The sequence below is a fragment of the Mirounga angustirostris genome, unplaced genomic scaffold, assembly GCF_029215605.1.
Source record: "Mirounga angustirostris isolate CCGP_5_RB_7025 unplaced genomic scaffold, mMirAng1.0.hap1 SCAF_10, whole genome shotgun sequence".
NCBI classification, from domain to species: domain Eukaryota; kingdom Metazoa; phylum Chordata; class Mammalia; order Carnivora; family Phocidae; genus Mirounga; species Mirounga angustirostris.
In genome coordinates this window covers 5,384,220-5,409,817 of record NW_026991718.1, presented here as the reverse complement: position 1 = coordinate 5,409,817, position 25,598 = coordinate 5,384,220, and the positions used below count along the sequence as shown (strand labels likewise).

Here is a 25,598-nt window from a genome sequence, read left to right as displayed (position 1 = left end):
CATACGTGGTTAGTGCCCTAACTGACATTAAAACTCAAGTGGTTTCCTTCGGGAAACTCACCCAAAGGAAACTCACCCACTGGCTGACTCTTCAAGGGGCAGAGTGGGGCGGGACCCACAGACTGCGCATCACGCCTCTCAAGCCACCCGAGGACTTTGAGAAGAAAGTGATCCTTTATCTCAAAACTTCGGGGTTTTCTTAGATAACACATCTTATTTTGAATTTCAAATCACACTAAACACAGGTATAAATTGTATGTTTAGCAAAAAAGAACGCAAGTTTAAAAAGGTGGAGAAACACCTCCCCGCTTGTTGAACGGATCTGTGCGGAGTGTGGGTTTTCTGGCAAGCACCATCCTGGGCACTAGGAATAAAGAGTCAGCGGGACACAGTCTCGGTCCGCAGAGAGCTTGCAGTGTAGAGGCAGAGACACACAAATAACAGAGTACGTTAATACTGTGTGACAAACACTAAAAAAGAGATTGGATACACAGAAAATTTCCAATCTGGACTGCCACCTGGACTTTGGTAATGACAGATGATAATAATGAAAATGGTCTTGACCCTGGGTGACTTTCCAGGTTCGTAGTGAGCTGGCTATGGTGCTAAGCTCTTCTCTGTAGTACGACACCTTTCAGCTCTCCCCATGATCACTGACTCCCTTTCACAGATGAGAAGGTAGAGCCAAAAGTGTTGGAAGTCCATGTCCAGAGTAACAGAGCTACCTGCCCAAGAAGCCCCGAGCAGAATCCAGGCTGACTCCAGAGTCCAAGCTCTATTCCACTAGCATAGAGCTGTTATCAAAGATAGTTTTACTTTTATCAAAAGATAGTTAAATAAATACTGTTTTACTGTTATCGAAGATAGTTAAATAAATAATTAAAAGTATAAGCAAATTTTGGGGCGCCTGGGTGGCTCAGATGGTTGAGCGTCTGCCTTCGGCTCAGGTCATGATCCTAGGGTCCTGGGATCGAGTCCCGCATCAGGCTCCCTGCTAGGCGGGGAGCCTGCTTCTCCCTCTGCCTCTGCCTCTCTCTCTCTCCGACTCTCATGAATAAATAAATAAAACATTTAAAAAAAAAAGTATAAGCAAATTCTCAGTTAAAACAAACTTGCAGATGATGGTTAAAAAAAAAAAAAAAGGCCGAGACCAAATAGAAGTAGGTAAAATGATCAATTCTATTTACAGAGAAGGAACATATGTCTTCCGAAAGGGAAGTTGTCAAAATCAATAGCAGACATGACTGCCTTTGAGCCTTAAAAAACCAAAGTGCTAAACTGCAAATTGAAAGGCCACTCTACTTCCCCTACTCATTCTAATTAGCGAAGAGTTATTTAGACCTGGTACAGAGAAGTAAAAAAACATTTCTCTTCCCAAAGAAAGGAATAGAAAACGTTTCTTCTTCAAGGAAAAAAAAAAAAAAAAGATCAGAGAACTCTATTTTTAAAAATCCTGGTTCTCACATATGATTTGAAATACTAAGGATTACGTAAGGTCAGGTTCCTCATGGCACTGTGTATAAAGCATCTGAAAAGGCTTCTCAGCAAGAAAACACCTCCTCAGTACAGAGTCCTAAGGAAAGAGAGCATGTTCACCTTCACAGTGCTCTGTGTTGTCCGATTCCAAAAGATACTACTTACATTTCAATTTTCTACTCTGTTTACACTGACCACAACATGAATGGTGTCCCTGGACTTGGCCAATCTGAACTATAAGCCTTCCTCAACCCCTCTTTAAAATGTGTCCCCCAGGGCGCCTGGGTGGCTCAGTTGGTTAAGGGACTGCTCGGCAGGGAGTCTGCTTCTCCCTCTGACCCTCCCCTGTCTCATGTACTCGCTCGCTCTCATTCTCTTTCTCTCAAATAAATAAATAAAATCTTTAAAAAAAAAAAAAGTGTCCCCCAGGGGCACCTGGGTGGTTTACTCAGTTAAACATCCAACTCTTGATTTTGGCTCAGGTCATGAACTTAGGGTCCTGGGATCAAGCCCCATCTTGGGCTTCCCGCTCAGCAGGGAGATTGCCTAAGGATTCTCTCTCCCTCTCCCTCTGCCCCTTCCCCTGGTCACATGCACACGCATGCTCTCTCCAATAAATAAGTCTTTAAAAATATATTAAAGGGGGGGCACCTGGGTGGCTCAGTTGGTTAAGCGACTGCCTTCGGCTCAGGTCATGACCCTGGAGTCCCTGGATCGAGTCCCGCATCGGGCTCCCTGCTCGGCAGGGAGCCTGCTTCTGCCTCTGACCCTCCCCCCTCTCATGTGCTCTCTCTCTCTCATTCTCTCTGTCTCAAATAAATAAATAAAATCTTTAAAAAAAAAAAAAAATATATATATATATATATTAAAGGGGTGCCTGGGTGGCTCGCTCATTAAGCATCTGCCTTCAGCTCAGGTCATGATCCCAGGGTCCTAGGATCTAGCCCCACATCGGGCTCCCTGCTCTGTGGGAAGCCTGCTTCTCCCTCTCCCACTCCCCCTGCTTGTGTTCCCTCTCTGTGTCTCTCTCAGTCAGATAAATAAATAAATAAAATTTGAAAAAATAAAAAATAGAGCACCTGGGTGGCTCAGTCGGTTAAGTGTCTGCCTTCAGCTCAGTCATGATCCCAGGGTCCTGGGATCAAGTCCTGTGTCGGGCTACTTGCTCAGCGGGAAGTATGCTTCTCCCTCTGCCTCTGCTCCTCCCCCCTGCTTGTGCTCTCTCATGCTCTCACTCTCTCAAATGAATAAATTTAAAAAATCTTCAAAATAAATAAGTAAATAAGTAAAAAATAAAATGTATCCCCTAAATACTGGAGCATTTAGGGGTGAAATATGTAGACTGGGATATAATTTTAATTCAGAAAAAAAATAAGTTGGGGAATAAATAAGAATGGTGAATAAATAAGAATGGTGGAATTTTTAAAACTGTTGAAGCTGGGTAATGGGCATATAAAGGTTCATTATCTCTGTACATCTCCATTTGAAAAGTTTCATAATAAAAATAGTATATATATATGTACACACACACAAAAATCACACACACACTACCCCCTGGTATGATTTATGAGAAATTTAAATAGAATCACCTGGGAAAACTAGGAAAACTTTGATGCTACAAATCTGCTGTCATCAGAAGGAAGCAGAAAAGACGGCATGTGGGAATTAAGAGAACAGCTCTAAGTCTCAGGACGAGATACCTACAACTGGCCGCGCCTATCAGAGGACTGGCCACGTGGCAATATGGTAGAGGCTGAATAAATGATCCCTGATTGATTTTTTTCATTGGTTTCTAAGAAACATCTGCAATTGCCAGAGCCAAAAATTAGATTAAGAAACGCCAGTATATCCCAACCCTCACAAGAATCAAAAACATGCTCGCACAAACACAGAGGCGATATCAAAGTCCTGCAGATCCTACACCCCACAAGAGGAACTACTAAAGCACAGATCCAGCAAGTGCATCCTCCCCTCTCAGGGAATTTTCATCTCAAACAAGAGTCTACAGAAGAGCAAACCTACAAAGCCTTATCTGTGAGCGGGTTAATAGTACAGCAAATGAGCAAACAGCATGAGCTCTCACTTAAAAAGGAAAATTCAGGGCGCCTGGGTGGCTCAGTTGGTTAAGCGACTGCCTTCGGCTCAGGTCATGATCCTGGAGTCCCGGGATCAAGTCCCGCATCGGGCTCCCTGCTCAGCAGGGAGTCTGCTTCTCCCTCTGACCCTCCCCCCTCTCATGTGCTCCCTCTCTCTCATTCTCTCTCTCAAATAAATAAAATCTTTAAAAATAAAAAATAAATAAAAAGGAAAATTCAGAAGAAATCACAAAGAAGCCCTTCCACTGAGTCTCTGCTGCTTCGCCAAGACTGTGTGCTCTTCTCCTGATTTGCTTCTGTCACCCAACCAGTCACCTGTAACAAACAGGAAGGAGGGTATTTCTGTATTTAGAGCTCGCCGGGAAGCCCTGTAATTAAGAAGGGAGCTAACTGAAGGGAACCCACACACCTGAAGGGTCATAAATGAAGGCTTTCTATCATAAAGAATTCTTCCCCACCAAAAACAAAAAAACCTCTTTTTACTAATGGCAGCATCTAAAAAATGGTAATAGAGTTCTATCACTGGGCTGCACCCAAACGCACAGTAAGAAAATACTACTTTAAGTGGTTTATTTGTCTTGGCATAAAAGATGTGCAAAATAGGTGAAGAGAACTACTCAGGCCTAAAGGAAATGTTTGTATGTCTTTCTTCTTCATCTGTCTTATTTCATATATTATAAATAGTAAATTGCCCTCTGAGCCCAAACTGAAGAGACAGAGCCCATCCTCCACACTTGATTTTTTCTATTAAAAACAAAAACATAAAACTTTATACGTAACAGATAAGAACAAAACCCACATAATGTATCTTTGTACACATTCAGTCACAAAGATGTCCAAAGTCTTCATTTAAATATAATTAAAATAATTACTTACCATCCAAAGCAAAAAAGTGCAAGATAAAGGCCCAAAAGGGTGGCAACGACATGTCTTATAAAAGAGCTAGTTTTGCTTGAACGTAGATAAGTTCGAAACCAAACGGCTGCTAGCAAGGCAAAGAGTTGGCACACTACAAAGTTGACCTGTAAAGAAAAATTAAAATTTCGTATTAGCAACACAGACTTGACTCTTTCATTTGATGTCACACATTTAAGTTCTCCGGACAAACACACCAAAGGTATATAAAATTAAGACCTTCCAAGTTTACAAGAGAAACAAAAACAAAAGCAAAAATCGGGGCCTTGGCAGGGGTGACAGCTCCGAGTTCGAAGAGACGGGCGGGTGCACCCTCCCTGTACCACAGGGCCAAGTGGCACCCAGCGTGGAAAGGCCTGGAGGGGCACCTGGCAGAACCTGAAGGACACGGGGATGCAGACACAGGAACGGCACGGGGACCCTGTGGTTTAGGGAACGACAAAAATGTGTCTTAATGACGCAGGCATCCCTCTGACTATTAGAAAAGAACGGCTCTGAGTTTCTCCAAAAGTCCCCTGGGCCAAGATCTGCCAGCATCCCCGAGGGTCTGGTGGAATGCATCCTCCTCCACGTGGAGCTCGCGGCCACTCCCGGCGGAGGGCGTCAAACAGCAACAGCGGGTCTAGAACCACCACTTAGGCACGGCGGGGACCGGCCGCCTCAGCTCTGGGGGATCTCAAGGACTGGTGCAGGCGGCGAGTGGATGAATGACAAGGGCGGAAGGAGCCTTCAGAAAGCAATGAGGAATCACATTTACTCTCAAGTCCACCATGTCCGTTTTTAATCTTCTTCATGACCCGCAGAGACCCTGCTCTTAACTGTGGGAATGAGGCGCGGGCTGACATCAGTGTGGCTGCTCTTCTCTCCCCTACTACTTCCGCCCTGGCAAAACGAGGCATACAAGGCTAAGAAGAAGAATCTCTTTGGTACTTATTTTTATTTATTTGAGAGAGAGAATGAGATAGAGAGCATGAGAGGGGGGAGGGTCAGAGGGAGAAGCAGACCCCCCGCCGAGCAGGGAGCCCGATGCGGGACTCGATCCCGGGACTCCAGGATCATGACCTGAGCCGAAGGCAGTCGCTTAACCAACTGAGCCACCCAGGCGCCCTCTCTTTGGTACTTAAAGACACAAGAAAAATCTCCATTTCTTTCTTATGAAATCTTTTCTCATAGACTATTAAGGAAAATAGGTCTTAAAATCTAAATAGAAGAAAAAAATCCATTTGACATGAGGAGCTTGCAAAAAACACAAAACAACAAAATCAGTTTCAGGCACCTCAATTATGAACAAATCACACTATCTACATGTAGATGCTGCCATAGATCCATAGAGACACTTCTGCCTAAAGACACACACAGTTATGTGCTTTTTCTCGCATTACAAGGAGAAAAACAGTTGAACATTGTTGTACTTTGTCTAAGGGACCATTGTTCTTTGAAACAGTCAGACTCAATACAAGCAAATTGTCATTCCAACAGGTTTTAAGCACTTTTCCCTCCTAAAGGGTCCTAACAATATTTTCTTAAACTGAAAGTAAATACATCAGAAAAATAAATATTTTCGATACAAATACTACTTACATCTGCAAAGCTTCATCCAGTTTAAAAACTTCATTTCAAACACCCTTGAGTTCTTCAAAAATGTATAGGGCCTCTATGATGGGCAAAGCGTTAGGAAACCAGAAAATGCACAAGTCCCAGACCTAGCCCTGGATAACTTTAGAATCTAATGAGAAAAGAAAATAGGTACACAAAGAACTTCAACTCAACTATTAAACGTCTTTTTAAAGGTTCTATGAGAAAGTGTTTTTAAGAACACCGCACCATAGGAAAGCACATAGAGGATGAATGTCTCAAGGCAGGTGACAGGATTCCCAATCATAGCTGATATCCACAACCATCTGAGGAGTTTCTCCTTGTCTCCCTCCTTGTCTCCCTCCTCCCTTTTTCTTTTCATTAGTGTATAATATAAAACAAAGTGTGATAATTATCATAGAAGCATTCTTGGGCCACTGACATACAAAATATTGTATCTTTGTAAATACCCATTTCAACACTGTCATCTTACAGATAAAGAAAATGAGATCAGGTCTTACTCCAGACACTGAATCAAAATCTTTGGGGGTAAACCCAAAGGTTGATATAAAAAACAAAAAAGAAAAAACACCCCATATGTCCTGATAATCCTCGAGGTATAGGAGCAATAGTGTTGGAAAATTAGGGAAAGGGCATTTTATTTTTTATTTTTTTAAAGATTTTATTTATTTGACAGAGAGACAGAGAGAGAACACAAGTAGGCAGAGAGGCAGGCAGAGGGAGAGGGAGAAGCAGACTCTCCACCAAGCAGGGAGCCCGACGCGGGGCTCGATCCCAGGACTCTGGGATCATGACCTGAGCCGAAGGCAGACGCTTAACTGACTGAGCCACCCAGGCACCCCGGGAAAGGGCATTTTAAACAAACAAATGACAAAAACAAACAATGTGAAGGAACCACTGAGAAATGAAAATGTGAAGGAGCACAATGTGGACTCCTGGAAGGTGGGGGTGGCCAGAACGGGAGGTGGATTTGGAAAGTGAGGGCTCTGTGTGTCATGCTGAGGAGTTTACAGCTGAGCCCGTAAGAACTGAAAAACCACTGGAAATTTTTAAAATAAAAAAGTGATGTGGTCCACCCTCTGCTTCTGCAAAGGCAGGAACAGAACAAGGACAGGAGGCTGCTATATCAGCCTCCCTGAGAAAGGAGCCTGCAGTTGCAGGGACAGAGAGGAGAGAACCAATTCAAAGGATGCTCAGGCCAGAGGACTGTCAGGTCTGGTCACTAGATGAAGGGATGAGCGAATGTGAAGGGCAACAGGTCGTTAATAAATGATAGCATGGTGAAAAAGGACAATGTGGAGGGAATATCCAGAGCAGATAAGGAAACTCCGTCTTAATGTTTAGGTGACCTGTCTAAATAAATAGCTTAAGAATAATTCATAAATTATCCACTAATAATTTATCCACTAATGGCCAGGACAACTGTGCAGGAGATACAAAGATGCACAAAATGTGGTCCTGCTCCAAAAAAACCCCAAGAGTGAGTCACAGACACAGAACCAGAGTACAATTTAAGCGCTAAGGCTCAGACCCCAGGAGAAGCCAGAGGAGGAGCACTCCAACCCCCAGACCTGGGGAGGCATCCCCAGGCAGAGCCAGCGTTTGAGCCTTGTGTCTGGGCTGGGAGGATAAGGAACTGGATGGTCAGACAACGGCAGGAACTCTAGGAGGAGGGAGTAGCAGAATTCGTATCCAGAAAAGAAGCTATAGGACACCCAGATGCAGAAGTCCACACTACTACCTTACATAGAAGACATACACACCCAAATGTTCAAATAACTGTTCTGAAAGGTCTTAAAGGTAAAACTTTGCCAAACTGAAACCCTATCTCAGTCATTCTTTCATGGGTGGGGTAGGGCTGGGGAGGCCAAAGATTACCAGAGAGGGAGAGAGCAAGAAAGAAGGAACACACCTACGCTATCTGGAGATACATCATGTCCTGGGTACTTGGCACTGGTTATCACATTTAATCCCCAGAACAAGGTGCCATTTCCCCATTTTACTCAGCCAACTCCAGGTCACTTATAATAACAGGTATCTAAGTCCAACTGGTTCTAGGCTGATCAAGGGCTGCCTCTCTACTTCTAGAGAATGTCTGAAGGTCAAACTTGATTGCTACAGACAAGACTTTTAGAAAGGATGCTATCTGCAAAACAATGCCACCCTATTTAACAGAACATCAACAACCGGTCACATCCCATTGCTAATAAACACAATAACAAAGATCCTATGTGGAGTTCATGTACATTTGTTTTGACTTGTTACAGGTCAACCCTTTCTACAAGCTTTCTTTTAGATGGAAAGAAATTTAGACTAAAATGACTTAATGTTCTTTTTTCAAAGCTGTTTTGTTGAAAATATATACACATGACCTGATGTGCCTTCAAAGAAACTGCCCCCAGTAATTTGGGAGTAGGGGAGGGGGAGGGCAGGCAGGGTACAGGAAGGAAGAAAGAAGTAAAACTGGAAAACCTTAGCTAATTTAAGAATTACTGGTAACAGTAAAAAAAGCTGCACAGAAAAGTCCTTATAAAAGCAACAGTTGTAGACACATCAGAGGATGTTCTTTAAGGAGCATGTTTTGCATGAGCTGGTGAGAGAAGTATTTTCTTCAACACCAAATGACGTGGCTTGATCTCACAATTAAGTCAGTGTCTAGGCACTCAGGTTAAAAGCCTACTACTCAGTAATTTATGACACTCCAATGTAACAGCAACAAGATTAATTATTTTTTAAGGACATTCAAAGAAATACTGAAATACTTAATATCCAAAATAAATCTGTAAGTGCATTTAGGGAGAGAAGGATCCAAGATAGTGACCTAGGAGGCTCCTGAATTCACCTTTTCCAAAGGACACACCGCAACTCAGAATCCACAGAGCGATCTGTAACTATGGGAGGTGCTGGATGGGAACTACCTTACTGTGGTGATCATTTTACAATATGCTCACATACCAAATCATTATGTTGTACCCCTTAAACTCATACAATCACATATATCACTTACATCTCAGTAAAACTGGGGAGGAAAAGTATTTAGGTAGTTTAAAAGCTATTTCAAAGATTAATTAATTAATGTGAATAGGGTAAAGGACTCTTCTTCTAGAAAGACTAAAATCACACCCCATTTCATCAGCTCTGCTGCTAACACCAGCCTGCATTTTTACTGTGGGCCAGGGGTGAGTAGGCCCCTCTCAGGTCTCCACCTGACCAACGGTTGCTCGCAGTGCCCTTGAAATCCATGGCCAGGGCGTGCTCAGGTCCCACTTCCATGGGCTGCTCCCCATGAGTGGGTGTGGCAGGAAAAGAAGATAGGCCCGTTTCTAGGACACTGGAGACTGGCTTTGCGGACCCCATCCACAGGACTCAGACCTGCAGGCGGCTGGCTCTACCACCTTCTTCCAGGCCCTTCCGGCTTTCTGTCCCAAGTACTTCCCCAGGTCGATTGCATCGAACTGCTCCTCGAGGACCCAAACTAACACAACCATTCTAAGCCCTTTACAATTATCAACTTAATCCCCACACAAACCGTCTTAAGTTGTGCTCTACTCTCTGTTTTAGAGATGAAGAAACCAAGAAATCAATGTATTGCCTCCTACACTTAAAAACAAATTCCAGATAAATTAACGGTCCGTACTCAGCTGTGGTGGTCATTCATGCTATTCACCTACCGCTGCTTCTCCTCTCCTGGGCAGAGGAAGAATGAATTTCCTGACTCCCCGCCATGACGAGCCTCGGCCAGTGAGCTGTGAGCAGAGTGATGTGCGTCACCCCTTAATCAGCAGAACCAGAACCTTCAGACTTCAGAGTTGTCTTCCCATCTGCAATGTTCCAGAAACGACGAGCAAAGCCCCCCTGCCAACTTGTAATTAGACAAGTAGCAAGACAGACCTTTGTTGTTCTAAGCCTGTGAGATTTAGAGATAGTTTTTCACCCCCGCATAATCTAGCTTATTCTGACTTGCTAAGATAACTAAAATTATGTATGTCCAAGACAAGAATGTAAGAGATTACATAAGCTTATTGAGTAATATAAATAACATAATAAATAATATTAATTTTACATAATAAACAGATTTTGCTACACAAAAGTTGAAGACTTCTACACAACAAAAGAACACTAAAATAATGTTATAAGTAAGTCTGGAAGGAAAAAATGTGTACATGAGATACATGACAAAGGGTTTTAATATTCAAAATGTAGAAACAACTAAAAGTCAATAGGAAAAAACATAATTAAAAAATAGGAAGGGGCGCCTGGGTGGCTCAGTCAGTTTTGCATCTGCCTTCAGCTCAGGTCATGATCCCCGGGGTCCTGGAATCGAGTCCCACACTTCTCCTTCTGCCCCTCCTCCCATTCATTCTCTCAGTCACTTTCTCTCCCTCTCTCAAATAAATAAAATCTTTTAAAAATTTTTTAAAAAGTAAAATGTGGTTAAAAGAATGCATACATCTGTATGTTTTGACGTGAAAGATCACCAAGGTAGTCTAGTAAGTGAAAAGCACAAGCTGCAGAACAGAAGAAAAACCCAAACTACGTATACATTCCTTCATTATATATATATTTTCTGTACTAATGACGAACCTGCTATGCACCCACAATGTGCTAGACATTAGCACTGTCTCCACATAATCTCTTCATGAATGCCACACGTCCCTACTTGTCAGTGCTCAACAAACAGCAGGTGAGCTCTAGGCACAGGCCGTGTGCTTGGCAGGCCAACTTCAGGTAACCCTCGGGACCACCCTGGGGACGCAGCTCTATGCTGCTCACTACACGCTGCCCTGCTTCCCTGTGCACATGCACAGAACCAGGCATCAAACTATCAGACTGGTCACTCCGGAGAAGGAGGTCATGGAGAAGAAGCAGACTAAAAATATTTCCAATGCTGGATGTAGTGAAACCCCCTATGCAAACCCCTCCCATTTCCCCCACAAAAGGAATAACTACTAGCCTAAAGTTGTAGTACTCTCATAAGTATTTTCAAACCTTTTCCACCTGTGTAATTTTATCCTCACAATATTCATGTGACCTAAATGTTATCTCTACTTTAAAGGAAACAGCAAGCATGGAAGATTTGGGATCCAGACCTTGTGACTCTGTCTTAGGCTTTTTCTTTTAGTTCCAAAGTTGAACCTGATCCGACCATTTTCTCATTTTTACCAAGGGTGCCTACACTTTAACTAACGTGTAGCTAAGAAAATGTTACGCTTCAAATTTCCTCCCTCTCCTGGAACACGAGGAGGGGATTTCGGAAGTGTTCAAAATGCATATCAAGTTATACACTCATCATTGTGCAATTTTCTTTTTTTTTTTTTTAAAGATTTTTTTTATTTATTTATTTGAGAGAGAGAGTGAGAGAGAGAGCACAAGAGGGGGGAGCGGGAGAGGGAGAAGCAGACTCCCCGCCAAGCAGGGAGCCCGATGCGGGACTCGATCCAGGGACTCCAGGATCATGACCTGAGCCGAAGGCAGTCGCTTAACCAACTGAGCCACCCAGGCGCCCATCATTGTGCAATTTTCTGAACAGATCTGTGCTATGAAATAGGAGCTCACCAGCCACACGTGACTATGAGCTCTTTCATGTGGTTACTCAAAATCGAGATATCAAATACACACCAGACTTCAATGACCTAGTACGAAAAAGAATGTAAAATTACCTCATTAATAATTTTTATATTGATTACATACTGAAATATTTTGAACACACAAAGTTAAATAAAATATTTTATGAGCATTAATTTCACCTGTTCCTTTTTACTTTTTTAATGTGTCTACTAGAAAACTTAAAATTATATATATGGTTAACATTTGTGGATCACATTGTATTTTTATTGGACAGCCACAGGCAAATCTGATACACTTTTTTAATTTAAATTCCAGCATAGTTAACATACAGTGTCATATTAGTTTCCGGTGTACAATATAGTGACATTGCTCGGCTCATCATGATAAATGCACTCCTAATCCCCATCATCTCTTTCACCCATCCCCCTCCACCTCCCTTCTAGTAACTCTCAGTTTGTTCTCTATAGTCAAGAGTCTGTTTTTTGGTTTGTCTTTTTCTTTGTTCATTTGTTTTGTTTCTTCAATTCCACATATGAGTGAAATCATATGGTATTTGTCTTTCTCCGACGGACTTATTTCACTTAGCATTATACCCTCTAGATCCATCCATGTTGTTGAAATGGCAAGATTTCATTCTCTGTTATGGTTGAGTAATATTCTGTTGTATATACGTACCACATTTTCTTTATCCATTCATCAGTCGATGGCTACTTGGGCTGCTTCCATAGGTTTGGCTATTATAAATAATGCTGCAATAAACATAGGAGTGTGTGATCTTTTCAAATTAGTATTTTTGTATCCTTTGGGTAAACACCTAGTAGTGCAATTGCTGGGTCAGAGGGCAGCTCTATTTTTAACTTTCTGAGGAACCTCCAGACTGTTCTCCAGAGTGGCTGCACCAGCTTGCATTCCCACCAACAGTGGAGGAGGGTTCCCCTTTCTCCGCATCCTCACCAACATTTGTTGTTTCTAATATACTTTATTTTTAAAGCTTAAAAATGTTCCCCCTCCAATGAAAAAATGTGTAAACTGCTACACGTGCCCAAGAACATTTTGTCAATTACCACTACATCAGAACTAAGCATTCTATAAACCAACAATTGACTTATTTTAGAGTAAAAATAGAATTTAAAAAAAAGTTTAGAGTAAAAAAACCTAAACCTTGAGGCAGCTCAAGAGGAGTACAATCCTCAACATATTAACAAAAGTGGCCCAAAATATCAATTCCTACCTCCATATCTCTTATCAAGGGAATACAAAATCTGTTTTAATGTTACTTTTCTATAGTATTACTGGCTTTTAGATAGTACATTTACATTCTCAGCCAGTGTCTTGCAAGGTAAACAGCCAGGCTTTGGGAGACCCCACACTGCTGGGGTGGGAAGTGAGGCACGCAGCCTATAACCAAGGAAAAAAGGGTTCTCAAGGCCCCACAGACAGAACAACCTTTAACATCATCGGCACTGTGCTCAAATCTACCTGTGTAAATCCAGCTGTGTAAGCATCACCCAGACAGCTAGTTTGAAATGGATACTTGCCCCAAAGGTTTTATTCCCCAAGCCTAAACCAGGACCTGAATTTTTTTTTAATTCCCCAGGCAAAACCTGTGTGTAGCTATGTTTGGGAAACATGTCCTCATCAACCAACCTCAAATCCAAGTAGATATGATGGGTGACAAAGGCAAGGCATAACACTTTTTAAATCTTTAGGAAATAATATAAATATATAAAAATACCATTAAATACCCACCAGTTTTGCCAAAATTTTAAGTCTGACAACACCAAGCATAGACTACAGTGTGGACAATGGGACCTCATACAAGGCTAACACAACTACTTTGGGAAACAATTGCATTCTCTTACAGGACTGAAACTATTCATACCTTATGACTCAGCCACTTCACTACTTAGAGGTATAATATGGGAACCACGAGACATGTACAAGAATATTCAAAACAGTGTGATTCACAATAGCCAAATGCTAGAAAAAACCCAATGCCCATTAACAGTAAAATGGTTAGGGGCACCTGGGTGCCTCAGTCTGTTGAGCATCCAACTCTTGATTTCAGCTCAGGTCATGATCTCAGGGTCGTGAGATCCAGCCTCAAGTCAGGCTCCTTGCTGGTGCTGGGCGTGGAGACTGCTTAAGATTATTTTCTCTCCTTTCCCCTCTATTCCTCCGCTTCCCCTCACCTCTGTCTCTCTCAAAAACAAACAGTAAAATAGCTAAATTGTGGTATATTTTTACAATAGGAAATTACACAGAACAATGAAAATGAAAGAATTACAGATTTTTTTCACAACATATGGATTAAATTCAACACACAATGCTGTACGAAAGAAACCACACATCTCTTGAATTCATTCAGAGGAATACAAACAACATAAAAACATATATTAATAAAAAACTCCAAAAAAACAAGCAACAACCCACACTGTTGGGGGATGCCTACCTGAGCAGTAAAGCTATAAAGAAGAGCATGAAATGATTATCACTGAAGTGGTAACTGCGGAGGAAGGGATCAGATTACAATGAGGAACATCCAGGGGGGTAATATTCTATTTCTTTCCCCGGGTGGTTACAGAGATACTGACTTTTTAATTGTTAAACTTTATGCATTAGCTATGGTAACATTAGGTGCTGTAATAAACAGACACCCAAAAATAGGTAATGGCCCCAACAAAACTGGGGTTCATGTTACAGCCTGAAGCGGATATTCCCCGGCCAGGGGGCAGCCTCCCTTGGCGGCTGATTCAGGGGTCCCTGCTCCCTCCATTCTGGGGTGCCATCATCCAGAACCCCATCATTGCTTCATCCAGCCACAAGAAGGGAAACATGAGAGCATGGGAAAGGCACACCTGTCCCTAAAGAGCCCCAGCCTGAAAATGGGACACGGATCGCTGTGGGCAGAGCCGCTAACAGAGCCCCCCACCCTGCAAGGCCGCCTGGGCCCTGCGCTCGGGCTGCGAGCCAGGACAGGCAGAACGCTGACTCCCGCCGAAGAGCTCGGTGGCCTCCGCCGCACTTCTGCTGTTTCATACTTTCCTACACGGGTGTTACATTTCACAATTAAAAAGGGAAAATGAAAAACTATAGCTCTATCTCTCCAAGTAGTCATGAGTCTGCCCCAAGGAAGAAATTCAAAATGTCATTCTCCATACGCAATTAAATTAGGAAGGCAAGGCATGAAACTGAGAGTATTAAATTGTTACATGTGTATCTACACCTTACACTTATTATGAATGTTGAAACCCATAAAAATCTTAAAATTAGAAGTGTCCTAAAAGACCAGCCAGTCCAGCCCCCAATCTATAGAGTGTTTCCCTCAGAAACTGCCTGGATATAGTTGGTCATCCATCTTCTGACTTCCAGAGACAGGACGCTCACTACTTCGCAAGCCAATTTGTTCCATTGTTGGAAATCACTAAATTTTCAAAAGTTCTTCCTGACAGAGACCTGAACTCTTCCTCTGAGAAGTCCCCCTTGCTTCTGCTGGCCTGTCCCTATCCAGGTCAAGTCAAGTGTCCCTCTGTGGTCCCCCAGCACCTACACACACTCCGTGGCTTGTCTATCGTATGTGCTCCTCTACACTCTCCAGATGGGGCAGAGAATCTGGTACACAGTAAACAAACTTTTTTTTTTAAGAAAGTGGCCTATTTTGTGTCTTTTAGAAAGACACAAAATAAGCCTAATTAGCTTTCCACAAGGATAACCCCTTTGAAGATGCACAAACTCCTTTCCACAGTAAGCCACAGAAACGCAACAAATGCTATTTGGAGAATAGCATTCCAGACTTTTTACCAACTTTGTCCAATACACTACTCAAATAAAGAAAACCAGGTATTTCTCTGCTTTTGATATAACAATTCCTGAATCCTACAACACCAATATACAGCTTTCTTAAAGTCACAGCATGACGCTTTGTCAACTAAATTTTAGAAGACAAAATACTGCTTAGGATTTTATCACTTGTTCTGACGCCCACCAGAAAAGTTAAAGTCACTAAAAAGAATTCCAAATAAAAAGTTCTAAAGAAATATAAGTGGGGAAAAAAGACTGAAGAAACAAAGTTTAGCTTAGTCCAGCATTTTCTTTGAAGAACAGGTTGAGAGTTCAATCCTCCTTGCAAATGCTGCCATTCTCAGGGAGTGGGGAATTAGAGCTTTCTACGCACTCTCAACACTAATGGCTTTTAAATATTCAAATTAAAGTCAAGAATTATATAATATCTCAACAGTTCTGACATATACAACATCTCAAAACAAACTTTAACAGACTCTTATTTTTCTTTATAAAATTTAGCTAATAATCTTTTAAGTCCTAAGTATTAAATACCATTCCTCCTCACAAATTATTGTTCTCAGACTGAAAAACTGTTCCATAAACCCAGTTTTCCAAACTTTTAACTGAATTAGTCTATCGGAAAACGTAAAAACAAAACTTGATAGCTTTTGGTGTAGCAAGTGAATACCAGGTCCAATGTCACTTAACAGAATATATCACGACTATACAAATAGATTAAAAGGAGGGAACAGTTCAATATAGACTAAGAAGCAAAGCATCACACTCACTAATTAAAATACCTAAAATTTTCTAATGAATGAGGGATCATGAACAATAAAAAACTGTCCAACAAAAGCTTTCTGCTTGAGGTTTAACTGTCCCTCTGAATACACCAAATATAATTCCTGTTTGTAGTATGGTTGGTTTTAATTCTTTGAGTGTTCTGAAAACCTAAGCAGAGCATCAGAACCAAAACAGAACAAGGATAGGAAGATGATAAGGCAAAACAGAATGAAGCAGCATAACAGGCTCTGGAGTCCAACTGCTGTTAACTTGTTTAGTATCTCTTAACTTCAGCTTAGAAAACATCTTCATACAGACAAATAACAACCAGCTAGAAACTCTAATGGACGGAAAAAAACCCAGCTACAACAGCAACCAGAAATATTAAGTAACTAAAAGTAATCTTTTTTAAAAATTTTTTATTGTTATGTTAATCCCCATACATTACATCATTAGTTTTAGATGTAGTGTTTCATGATTGTTTGTGCATAACACCCAGTGCTCCATGCAGAACGTGCCCTCTTTAATACCCGTCACCAGGCTAACCCATCCCCCACCCCCCTCCCCTCTAGAACCCTCAGTTTGTTTTTCAGAGTCCATCGTCTCTCATGGTTCGTGTAACTAAAAGTAATCTTAAAAAGAAATGGACAGTATCTACGTGAAGCAAATTTTAAAATGCTAGATACGGGAAGAGATCCAAAAACTACTTGACTAGAAAGGGCAGCTATTCTTGGATAGGAAGACTCCAGTGTCATAAAAAATGTTCATTGCTCCCTACATCAATCATTACATTTAAGTCCAGAACAATAAAAAGTCAATAGGCTTTTTAGAAAAAAAAAGTTGATCTTAAAATACAGAAATATAAACAAGTGAAACAGCCAGGAAATTTATAACAAGAGGAGGCTTCCCCTATCAGAAGGTAAAGCAAATTTAAAAACTAGAATGAGGACTAGATGAAGAGAAAGAACAGTAAAACAGAACTGGAAGTCCAGAGATAGATTCAAACACATCATGGGCATGTAGAATATGACAAAAGTAACATTTTAAAATGTTCTGGGGCAAAACCAATAAAAAAAAATTAGAGGCAATTCCATTACCATAAATATAAAAAATTCCCTAGTTGCCAAACACTGTAAGCAAAGTAAAAAGATAAACAATAAACCTGAAAGGAATACTTGGAAATTATACCATAAAAGGCTACTTTCCTCAATATATATAAAGCTCCTACAAATCAATAATAAAAAAGGTAACAGGGGTGCCTGGCTGGCTCAGTCTGTGGAGCCTGCAACTCTTGATCTTGGGGTTATAAGTTCAAGCCCCACGTTGGGTGTAGAGATTACTTTAAAATCTCCAAAAAAAGTAATAAAATAATAGAAAAACAGGCAGATATATGCATGGTCAGTTCTCATTCACATGAAAAAAAATGCCCAAACTCTATAATAAGAGAAATGGAAATTAGAATAAAGTAACATTTCACCTATCTGAATAAAATGAACTTCAAAAGCACTCGGTATTGTCAAGTGTATAAGGAAACAGAACTCTAGAACACTGGCAGTATGTACTAACAGAATGCTGATGGACAACAATTTGGCACTGTGGGAGACGATGCATTTAATATTGTGTATATGCGCCTCAGCATTCTATAACAGGAAAAATTGGAAAAGACAGAAACTAGTTAAAGTATGGCACGTTAAGTCAATGAAATGCTAAACAGCCATCAAAAAGAATGAGGCAATCCCTAAGCACTACCATGAAATGATCTAGATTTCCTAGAACAGAGGACCTTTCCCCTTGCCAAGATAATGTTGATTTGGTTCAGTTACCAGGCAGCCGCTTGCCTCGAGAAAAGCTAGAGCCTTCCCTAGTGCCAGGGGGTGAAGAGTGACTGGTCTCAGACAGTCACTGCCAACAACTAATTCAGGACGTGGACGTGTGCTGCGATTCTGGTCTGTGAGAAATGAAGCCAAGGACTGTCAGCACAGTCTCCCCCACATGTAAAAATGGATACAACACAGATACGCAGGTTTTGCCCATGGACTTTGCAATTTACGTGAGACCCACGGAATGGGAAAGGTGCCTGAGAGTTAGATGAGGCACTGCCTAAGAGAAATAAATAGGGAAACAGAAGAAAAAGAACAAAGCAGCAGGTCTTGATAACATCATTAAGCTGCTGAGTTAACGGATCCTGGAAGCATGCTATCCCTCGGTTTCCACAAGGTCACAGACATGCCCTTGGGGATATCGCTGGAAGGATATACCCCAGTAAATGGTAACAGTGGTTGCCCTTCAGGGTAGGGGATAGGGGTAAAGAGAGACTTTATCATATATCCCTGTCTACTTTTTTATTTTGTACCACGGTCATTTATTATCTACCCCCAAATAATTAAATTTTTTTAAAGTGATACATGCTTGTGGGGGGCCTGGGTGGCACGGTCCATTGAGCGTCCGACTCTTGGTTTCAGCTCAGGTCATGATCTCAGGGTCGTGAAATCGAACCCCACATCTGGCTCTCTGCTCAGTGCAGAGTCCGCTTGAAATTCTCTCTCCCTCTGCCCCTCCTGCTCATGCACGCGCTCTCTCTCTCTCTCAAATAAATAAATCTTTTTTAAAGAAATGATACATGCTTGTTTCAAATTTCCAAACAAAAAAAACTGAGCACCAAGATTTAGGATCACAATTATCTCATCTCCCTACACTGCCTCTGCATTGCTAGTTTCATCCCACTAAATGTCAAGTCATGGCAGCCAGGTCTTAAAGGATATGAGCATTTCGAACATGATTAGGTCACTGCCATAGATGAACAACTCTTTCAACAAGCATAAAGTAAACTGAACTCCACTACTGTCAGAACCAACTTTGGTGAGGTAACACAAAACTCTTAATTCAAGAACTACCACCTGCCCCTAATTAGTAAAAATAAATTCAAACCAAAACTTTGGAAAACTGGTTTTTATAAACCACCATAAAATCTACAGATTATCCAATAAGAATAACATTCTTCACAAAACTCAAATTGGACACGTAAACTGAATTCTTTACTGTATCCTCTTCTATCTCCTCATTCTACCAAACCTGCCCCTTCCCTTTTGGGGCCCCAACCTAGTTAATGGGATCGCTTCCACCCAACCCCTCAACTAGAAACTACAGAACACTAACTCATATTTTGGGGGCTTCCAAAGCACTTTTTAAAGCACTCCTATCACAGCACTGGTCACTTACTGGCCTATTAGTATGACTTTCCTTTAGACTGTGAGCTTCTCAAGGCTTGAGAACAAATTCTGTTCATCTATGTATTCCCGTCCACCCCTGAATGGAGGGTCTGGCTCCATGCATGCTTCTAATTTACTGAAAGAAAAAGTAGGGGGGGGAGAAGTCATGCCTCTGAATTTGCTTAAAACGAAGGAGAGCAGACTATTAAGAACATAACAGCTCATATTTATCTTCCATCTTTGTGAGAGGCTTAATGCTCTTCATATTAATTGCTACAATTAAAAACTTCACAATCAGAAATTTAAAAAAAAATAGAAGCATAAAGATGAATTCTAGTCACCATTCAACAAACACTTACTGTTTAGGTACAATGAGCAACACAGACATGGTACTTCCTGCGCTCACAAAATCTACGGGCAGTAGGAAGACACGCAAATGGACAACAGGGATGGCTGCTGAGCAGGATGGTAGGCTGAGGGCTGGCCCCAGGCGAACACAAAGAAGAGGGACTTATGTGGCATGCCTCGCGGGACTATATCCTAGCACCTGAATTATACGGCGACTGCCTCAACTATATGGCAACTCCCACATCAACAAAACACATAGCCAGCAAAGAACCCTGCTCTCCCAGGACAGGCGCATACCTAGACATGATATTCTCTCCTCTTCCTTCCCAGACAATGGCACAGGGAACTGCAAGGCAGGAGCCAGACCTCCCTTAACCTCCTACTCCACGGTGAATGCAACATCATTAAAAACAGCCAGACTCCCAGGGGTTTACTAACTGACAGATCCTGAAGCATATTCTCAGATCATCCACAGAAGCCAAAAAGCAGTAAACAGAAGCAGAAAGCAAGTGACTGCATCAAGACCTCACAGAAGTTAGAAGCACCTATCTTCTACCTTCCAGATTAAGGAGAGTTTACCTCCTTTAATTTCACTCTTAACCGTCTATGTAAACTCCTAGGAACTAATTAAGAGGAATGTATTTATACTTGCCTATGAAATTAAAAGGTGCTAGATTAACTGCATCCACAGCTGCTAAATTATGAAGCTCAAGTAAAGGCAATCTGCAGAAACAAATTTAATCCAGATAAAAATAAATAAACTCGGGCGCCTGGGTGGCTCAGTTGGTTAAGCAACTGCCTTAGGCTCAGGTCATGATCCTGGAGTCCCTGGATCGAGTTCCGCATCGGGCTCCCTGCTCAGCGGGGAGCCTGCTTCTCCCTCTGACCCTCCCCCCTCTCATGTGCTCTCTCTCATTCTCTCTCTCAAATAAATAAATAAATAAATAAATAAATAAAATAAAATAAAATAAAATAAAATAAATAAACTCAACACACACACATCCCAAAATATCACATGAGCACAGACACAAAGAAAGGGTTAGTCTGCCTAACATCCACAACACTTGTCAAACTTACTCTGACATATGACTAACAAGTTGCTCATCCATGAACAAGCTAAAGGGGAATAAATATAAGAACAAGGAACTACTCCCCCCACTTTTATTAAAAGGGTTTGGTGCGTGTGTGTGTATACACCTCAGTATTTGTCTCTTCCATGGTCACAAATAATACTAGCAAATCAGAAGACTTGCAAAGGGAAAAAGATGAATCTAAACTGACAATGACTGGATAAACAAATCATACTGTATCCATACAATAGGATATTCCTTAGCAATAAAAAGGAACTATGAAGACACACACAATGACATGGATAAATCTCAAAATAATTGAGAAAAGTAAAAAAAAAAAAAAAAGGATTATAGTACAATTCTATTTATATACATTTCTGAAAAAATGCAAACTATTCTATAATGACTAAAACAGATCAGTGGTTGTTTGGGGATGCAGGGCAGCGAGAAGCAAGAGGTAGGTGTTACTAAGGGGCACAAGGAAGCCTCGGAGGTGATGAATATGTGCACTATCATTGCGGTGACATGTGATGGATGGATACATTCGTCAAAACATCCAACCTTACACTTTAAATATGTACAGTTTATCTTGTGTCCATTATACCTCAAAACAGCTGTTTAAGGGGCGCCTCAGGCGCAGTTGGTTGAGCGTCCAACTCTTGATTTTTGGCTCAGGTCATGATCTCAGGGTCCTGGGATCGAGCCCCATGTCGGGCTCCCGCTCAGCATGGAGTCTGCTTGAGATTCTCTCTCCCTCTCCCTCTGCCCTTCCCCTGGCATGTGCATGCTCTCTCACTCTCTCTCAAATAAATAAATAAAATCTTTTTTTTTTAAGTGGTTTAAAATTTTTTAAATAAAAAGCAATTCACATTGACCATCGTGGGGGTTTCTGTGAGAACATCACAGCATGTGTGATCACCTTGACTTTTAGAAGGATATGTCATTTGTTACATATCACACTTGTGGACTAGCGACAGACAGCAGTTTGGGAACAAATATAGATAGGAAACACCTACTGGCTTGTATTTCCTCCCTGTTCATCACTCTCATGGTTTAAAAAGACCCATTTTAGCGAAACGTCTTAAGTTTCTCACAGAGAGTCTCTGTGACTCAATAAATACCTGGTCTTCAGAAAGAAGTGAGCTTAAAGGCCACCCAGTCCCACTTCCTCAGTTTAAAGTAGACTGAAGACTCTACCCTCTCTTGGGGAGTTCTCCTCTGTTCACTGACACCTGACTTTGTAATCTTAGTCTCGACCTCTCCACTAGGCTTCAGACTCATTTATCCAACCGCCCACTAAACCATCTCGCCTGATGTCTAATAATATCTAAAACTTACAGTGGCCCAAAAGGGAACTCTTGATCCCCCACGACCAACATCTCACCCAAATTTACACATCTCAGTAAATGCACCATCACAAATTCAGCAGCTCAACCGAATCACAAATTCAGCTGCTCGACCAAATCAGTTGAAGTGCAAATCAATGCTTTACTATTACTAATTTCTTCCCTTCCACATCGAATCCACTCCTGACTCCTTTCAGTTCTCTCTCCAAGTTGTACCAGTCATGCCTTTGGTCCCCATCTCCCCTGCCGCCCATGCCTCTCCCCCGGATACCTACAAGGTCCCCCATTCCCTCTCTTGCCTCTACACGTCAACCACCAAACAGCAGCCAGTCACGTGATCACATCAGTCCCCAGCTTCAAAATAAGCTAGTAGACTGCCCATCATCATTAAAATAAACTAGTCTTTACTCTGCCCTCAAAGAACCAGGCTCCCTCCCTAGCCTCATCTACCACTATTTCTCACTGACGGCCTTTAAGCCATACTGACCTCCCAACACACCAAACTCATTTCCACCTCAAGGCCAAGGTCCCCCAACCCCACACCTAGAATGCAGAAAACACAGATACTTCACCATTCACATCTAAACTCAAGGGGCACCAGTCGGTTGAGCGTCTGACTTGGGCTCAGGTCATGATCTCAGGGTGCTGGGGTTGAGCCCCACCTGGACCACCTCATCAGGGCCCTATGCTGAGCGGGGAGTCTACTTCTCACTCTCCCTCTGCCCCCCCTCAAATAAATTTGCTTATTATATTTGCTAATAAAATTTATTTATCAATTTAAATTGCCATTCATTCCTGCTATCAGAAGCATTAGCCCAAATAAGAATAGTGATCCTTTCCTAATTTACCTTGAAAGCATTTGTATCCAGGGACCTACCTACTGTTGGGTAACAATCACCCACCCTAAAATCCAAAGTCAATTTCAATACTCCTTTTAAATTTACAAGGCTTTGAATTATGCAAAAAAACTCACTGTTTTCCTGGGCTGCCTCATTAGCATCAGATTTCACTTCAGTACAGTATCACCTTACACATATGTTGATTTGATTTTGAAATTATACTACCTCCCACTAAAAACAGTATACTTTTCAATAAGGATCATGTCAATATAAAAAGTATTAACTTTTAATGATTAGCTTGAGCTCTGAGATAGTGTCCTTGGAATATTTAGCCATTAAGCACTTATACATTATCCAAATGAGCCAATGTAAGCATTTTTGATTTTCACTTACTTTTTTTAGAACTTTTAAAGGTTTCAGACATCACTATCCAAAAAAAAATCACAAGTGATCATTATGTCTCTTGATGTCATACGCTATAAATTATCCTATAGTAAATCCTTAAAAATAATCCCTAGAACGTACATTTCATGAGAACAGGGATTTTCTCAGAGGATACAGTAGTAGTATTAGTATAAGGGTTCAGTAGTATCCCTTAGCACCTATTCTTGGCACATGACCGCACATAACAAACATGTGTTGTTAAATACTTGCAAACTCGTATTTGGTTTCATCATTTTCAGATCACCATATTATTCCAAATTTATGTATAATCTCTTCTTCCTATTGCTTGATGTCATTTTAATATTAAGCATGAGCTAAAAAGTAATTCTTTGATATAATCACGACAAATACTTGACTTCCAAATTACGTGGTGACAGTCGGTGAGTTGATCACAAGAGATCGTCATCTATCCTCTTATGTAGGGGATGCAGAGCAGGCAAGACTCCACGCAGTTTGAGACGCTGACTCCACTACCAAACTCCTAACAAGAGTTTCCGCTCTCAGGCTAGGAAGAAAACCACAGCCGGAAGACCATCTGTACATCCCAATTTATCAAATATTTACACCAACTCCGAGGTGAATGTTAAGTAGCTCCATACAGCTGATAAAGAAAGTCAACATAATTAAGTAGTCGAAGGCAGCAATTATGAATCATAGAAAAGCTGCTGGGTTTCGAGGTGTGTCACTAGTAATTTATTACTAATGGAAGTTAAAATAGTCAAGTTTGTGAACAATTTACTTTAATAAAGTTTATCCCCAAAACATTACTCTTGCCCTCACATTTCTAAGAAAACAACAGCAGAGCCGCAACTGGTTTGCTGGGAAGTACATGTGACACATTGTACAGAAATGGGAATGTGTCTCATATGAATGTCACCTACCATATCACAGCGGGCAGACAACTGTGCATCTAAAGTAAGCAGCACATTACTACCTAACAAACTATAAATACAAATCCTTGCTCCAGCCAAGTAACCAAGTAACCTTTGGCATTTATAACCTCTTCATGTCGTAGTTTCTTAATAGGTCATGTCGTAGTTTCTTAATAGGGAAATAAGAATAACCTCTGTCTACATTCATGGATTATGAAATCGACAAAGGAAAACAGACATTATACAGACTTTGCTTCCTTCACCCGACACAGTCTGCCTGCCTGGCCAGCTGGACTGAGGCAGAGCGGGCTCACACCCCACGAGGGGAGCTCCCCTTAGATGAGGTAAATCTGGAATAGTAAAATTCATAGGAACGGAAAGTAGAAGAGTAGTTATCAAGGGCTGGGGGAGGGAGAGATGGAGAGCTGTTGTTTAACGGGTATACAGGTCCCATTTCTCAAGATAATACGTTCTGGGGATCTGCTGTACAACAATGTGAACAGACTTAACACTACTAAACCATACAGTTAAAAATAGTTAAAGTGGCACATTTTATACACTTACATATGCTATATGTTATCACAGATTTTTAAGTTATTTTAAGAAATAAAGGGGCGCCTGGGTGGCTCAGTTGGTTAAGCAACTGCCTTCGGCTCAGGTCATGATCCTGGGGTCCCGGGATCGAGTCCCGCATCGGGCTCCCTGCTTGGCGGGGGGTCTGCTTCTCCCTCTGACCCTTCCCCCTTCTCATGCTCTCTCTCTCAAATAAATAATAAATAAAATCTTTAAAAAAAAAAAAAAAAAAAAAAAAAAGAAATAAATAATCAAGGGGTACCTGTGTGGCCCAGTCAGATAACTGTCCTCTTGGTTTGGGCTCAGGTCAGGATCTCAGGGTCATGAGATCAAACCCCGTGTCAGGCTCTGTGCTGGGCGTGGAGTCTGCTTAAGATCCTCTCTCTCCCTCTCCCTCTGCCCCTCCCCACCTCTCTAAAAAAATAATAAATTTTTAAAAAAGAAGGAATCAAGAACTTCATCAAATGAGACATCAAAAAGAAAATGAAAAATCATACTACAAACTGGAAGAATACATTTTACAACACATATAATAGATAAAGAATTCAAATCCAAAACAGAGAGAGAACCTCTAAAACCGTTAGGAAAAAGACAAACTACCCAATTTTTAAAAAGGCAAAAGAATGAGCATTTCACAGAAGAGAAATACAAACGGCCAGGAGCTATATGAAAAAATACTA

The 25,598-nt window shown here is 41.3% G+C and overlaps 1 protein-coding gene across 6 annotated transcripts in view; it reads right to left on the bottom strand.

Moving 5' to 3' along the window:
- MBOAT2 (membrane bound O-acyltransferase domain containing 2) overlaps nt 1-25,598 on the bottom strand; it is a 124,021-nt gene that overhangs the window by 71,671 nt on the left and 26,752 nt on the right. For 2 of the 6 annotated variants that reach the window (XM_045884051.3, XM_064571850.1), the window contains one exon: nt 4,449-4,594. The exons of 1 other annotated variant lie outside the window; for it this stretch is intronic. In XM_045884051.3, coding sequence (XP_045740007.1) covers nt 4,449-4,594 — 146 coding nt within the window. Of the gene's footprint in view, nt 1-4,448; nt 4,595-9,754; nt 9,777-20,071; nt 20,157-25,598 lie in introns of those variants that run through there. 3 more of the 6 variants (XM_054509589.2, XM_054509588.2, XM_045884055.3) reach the window with 3 other exon arrangements.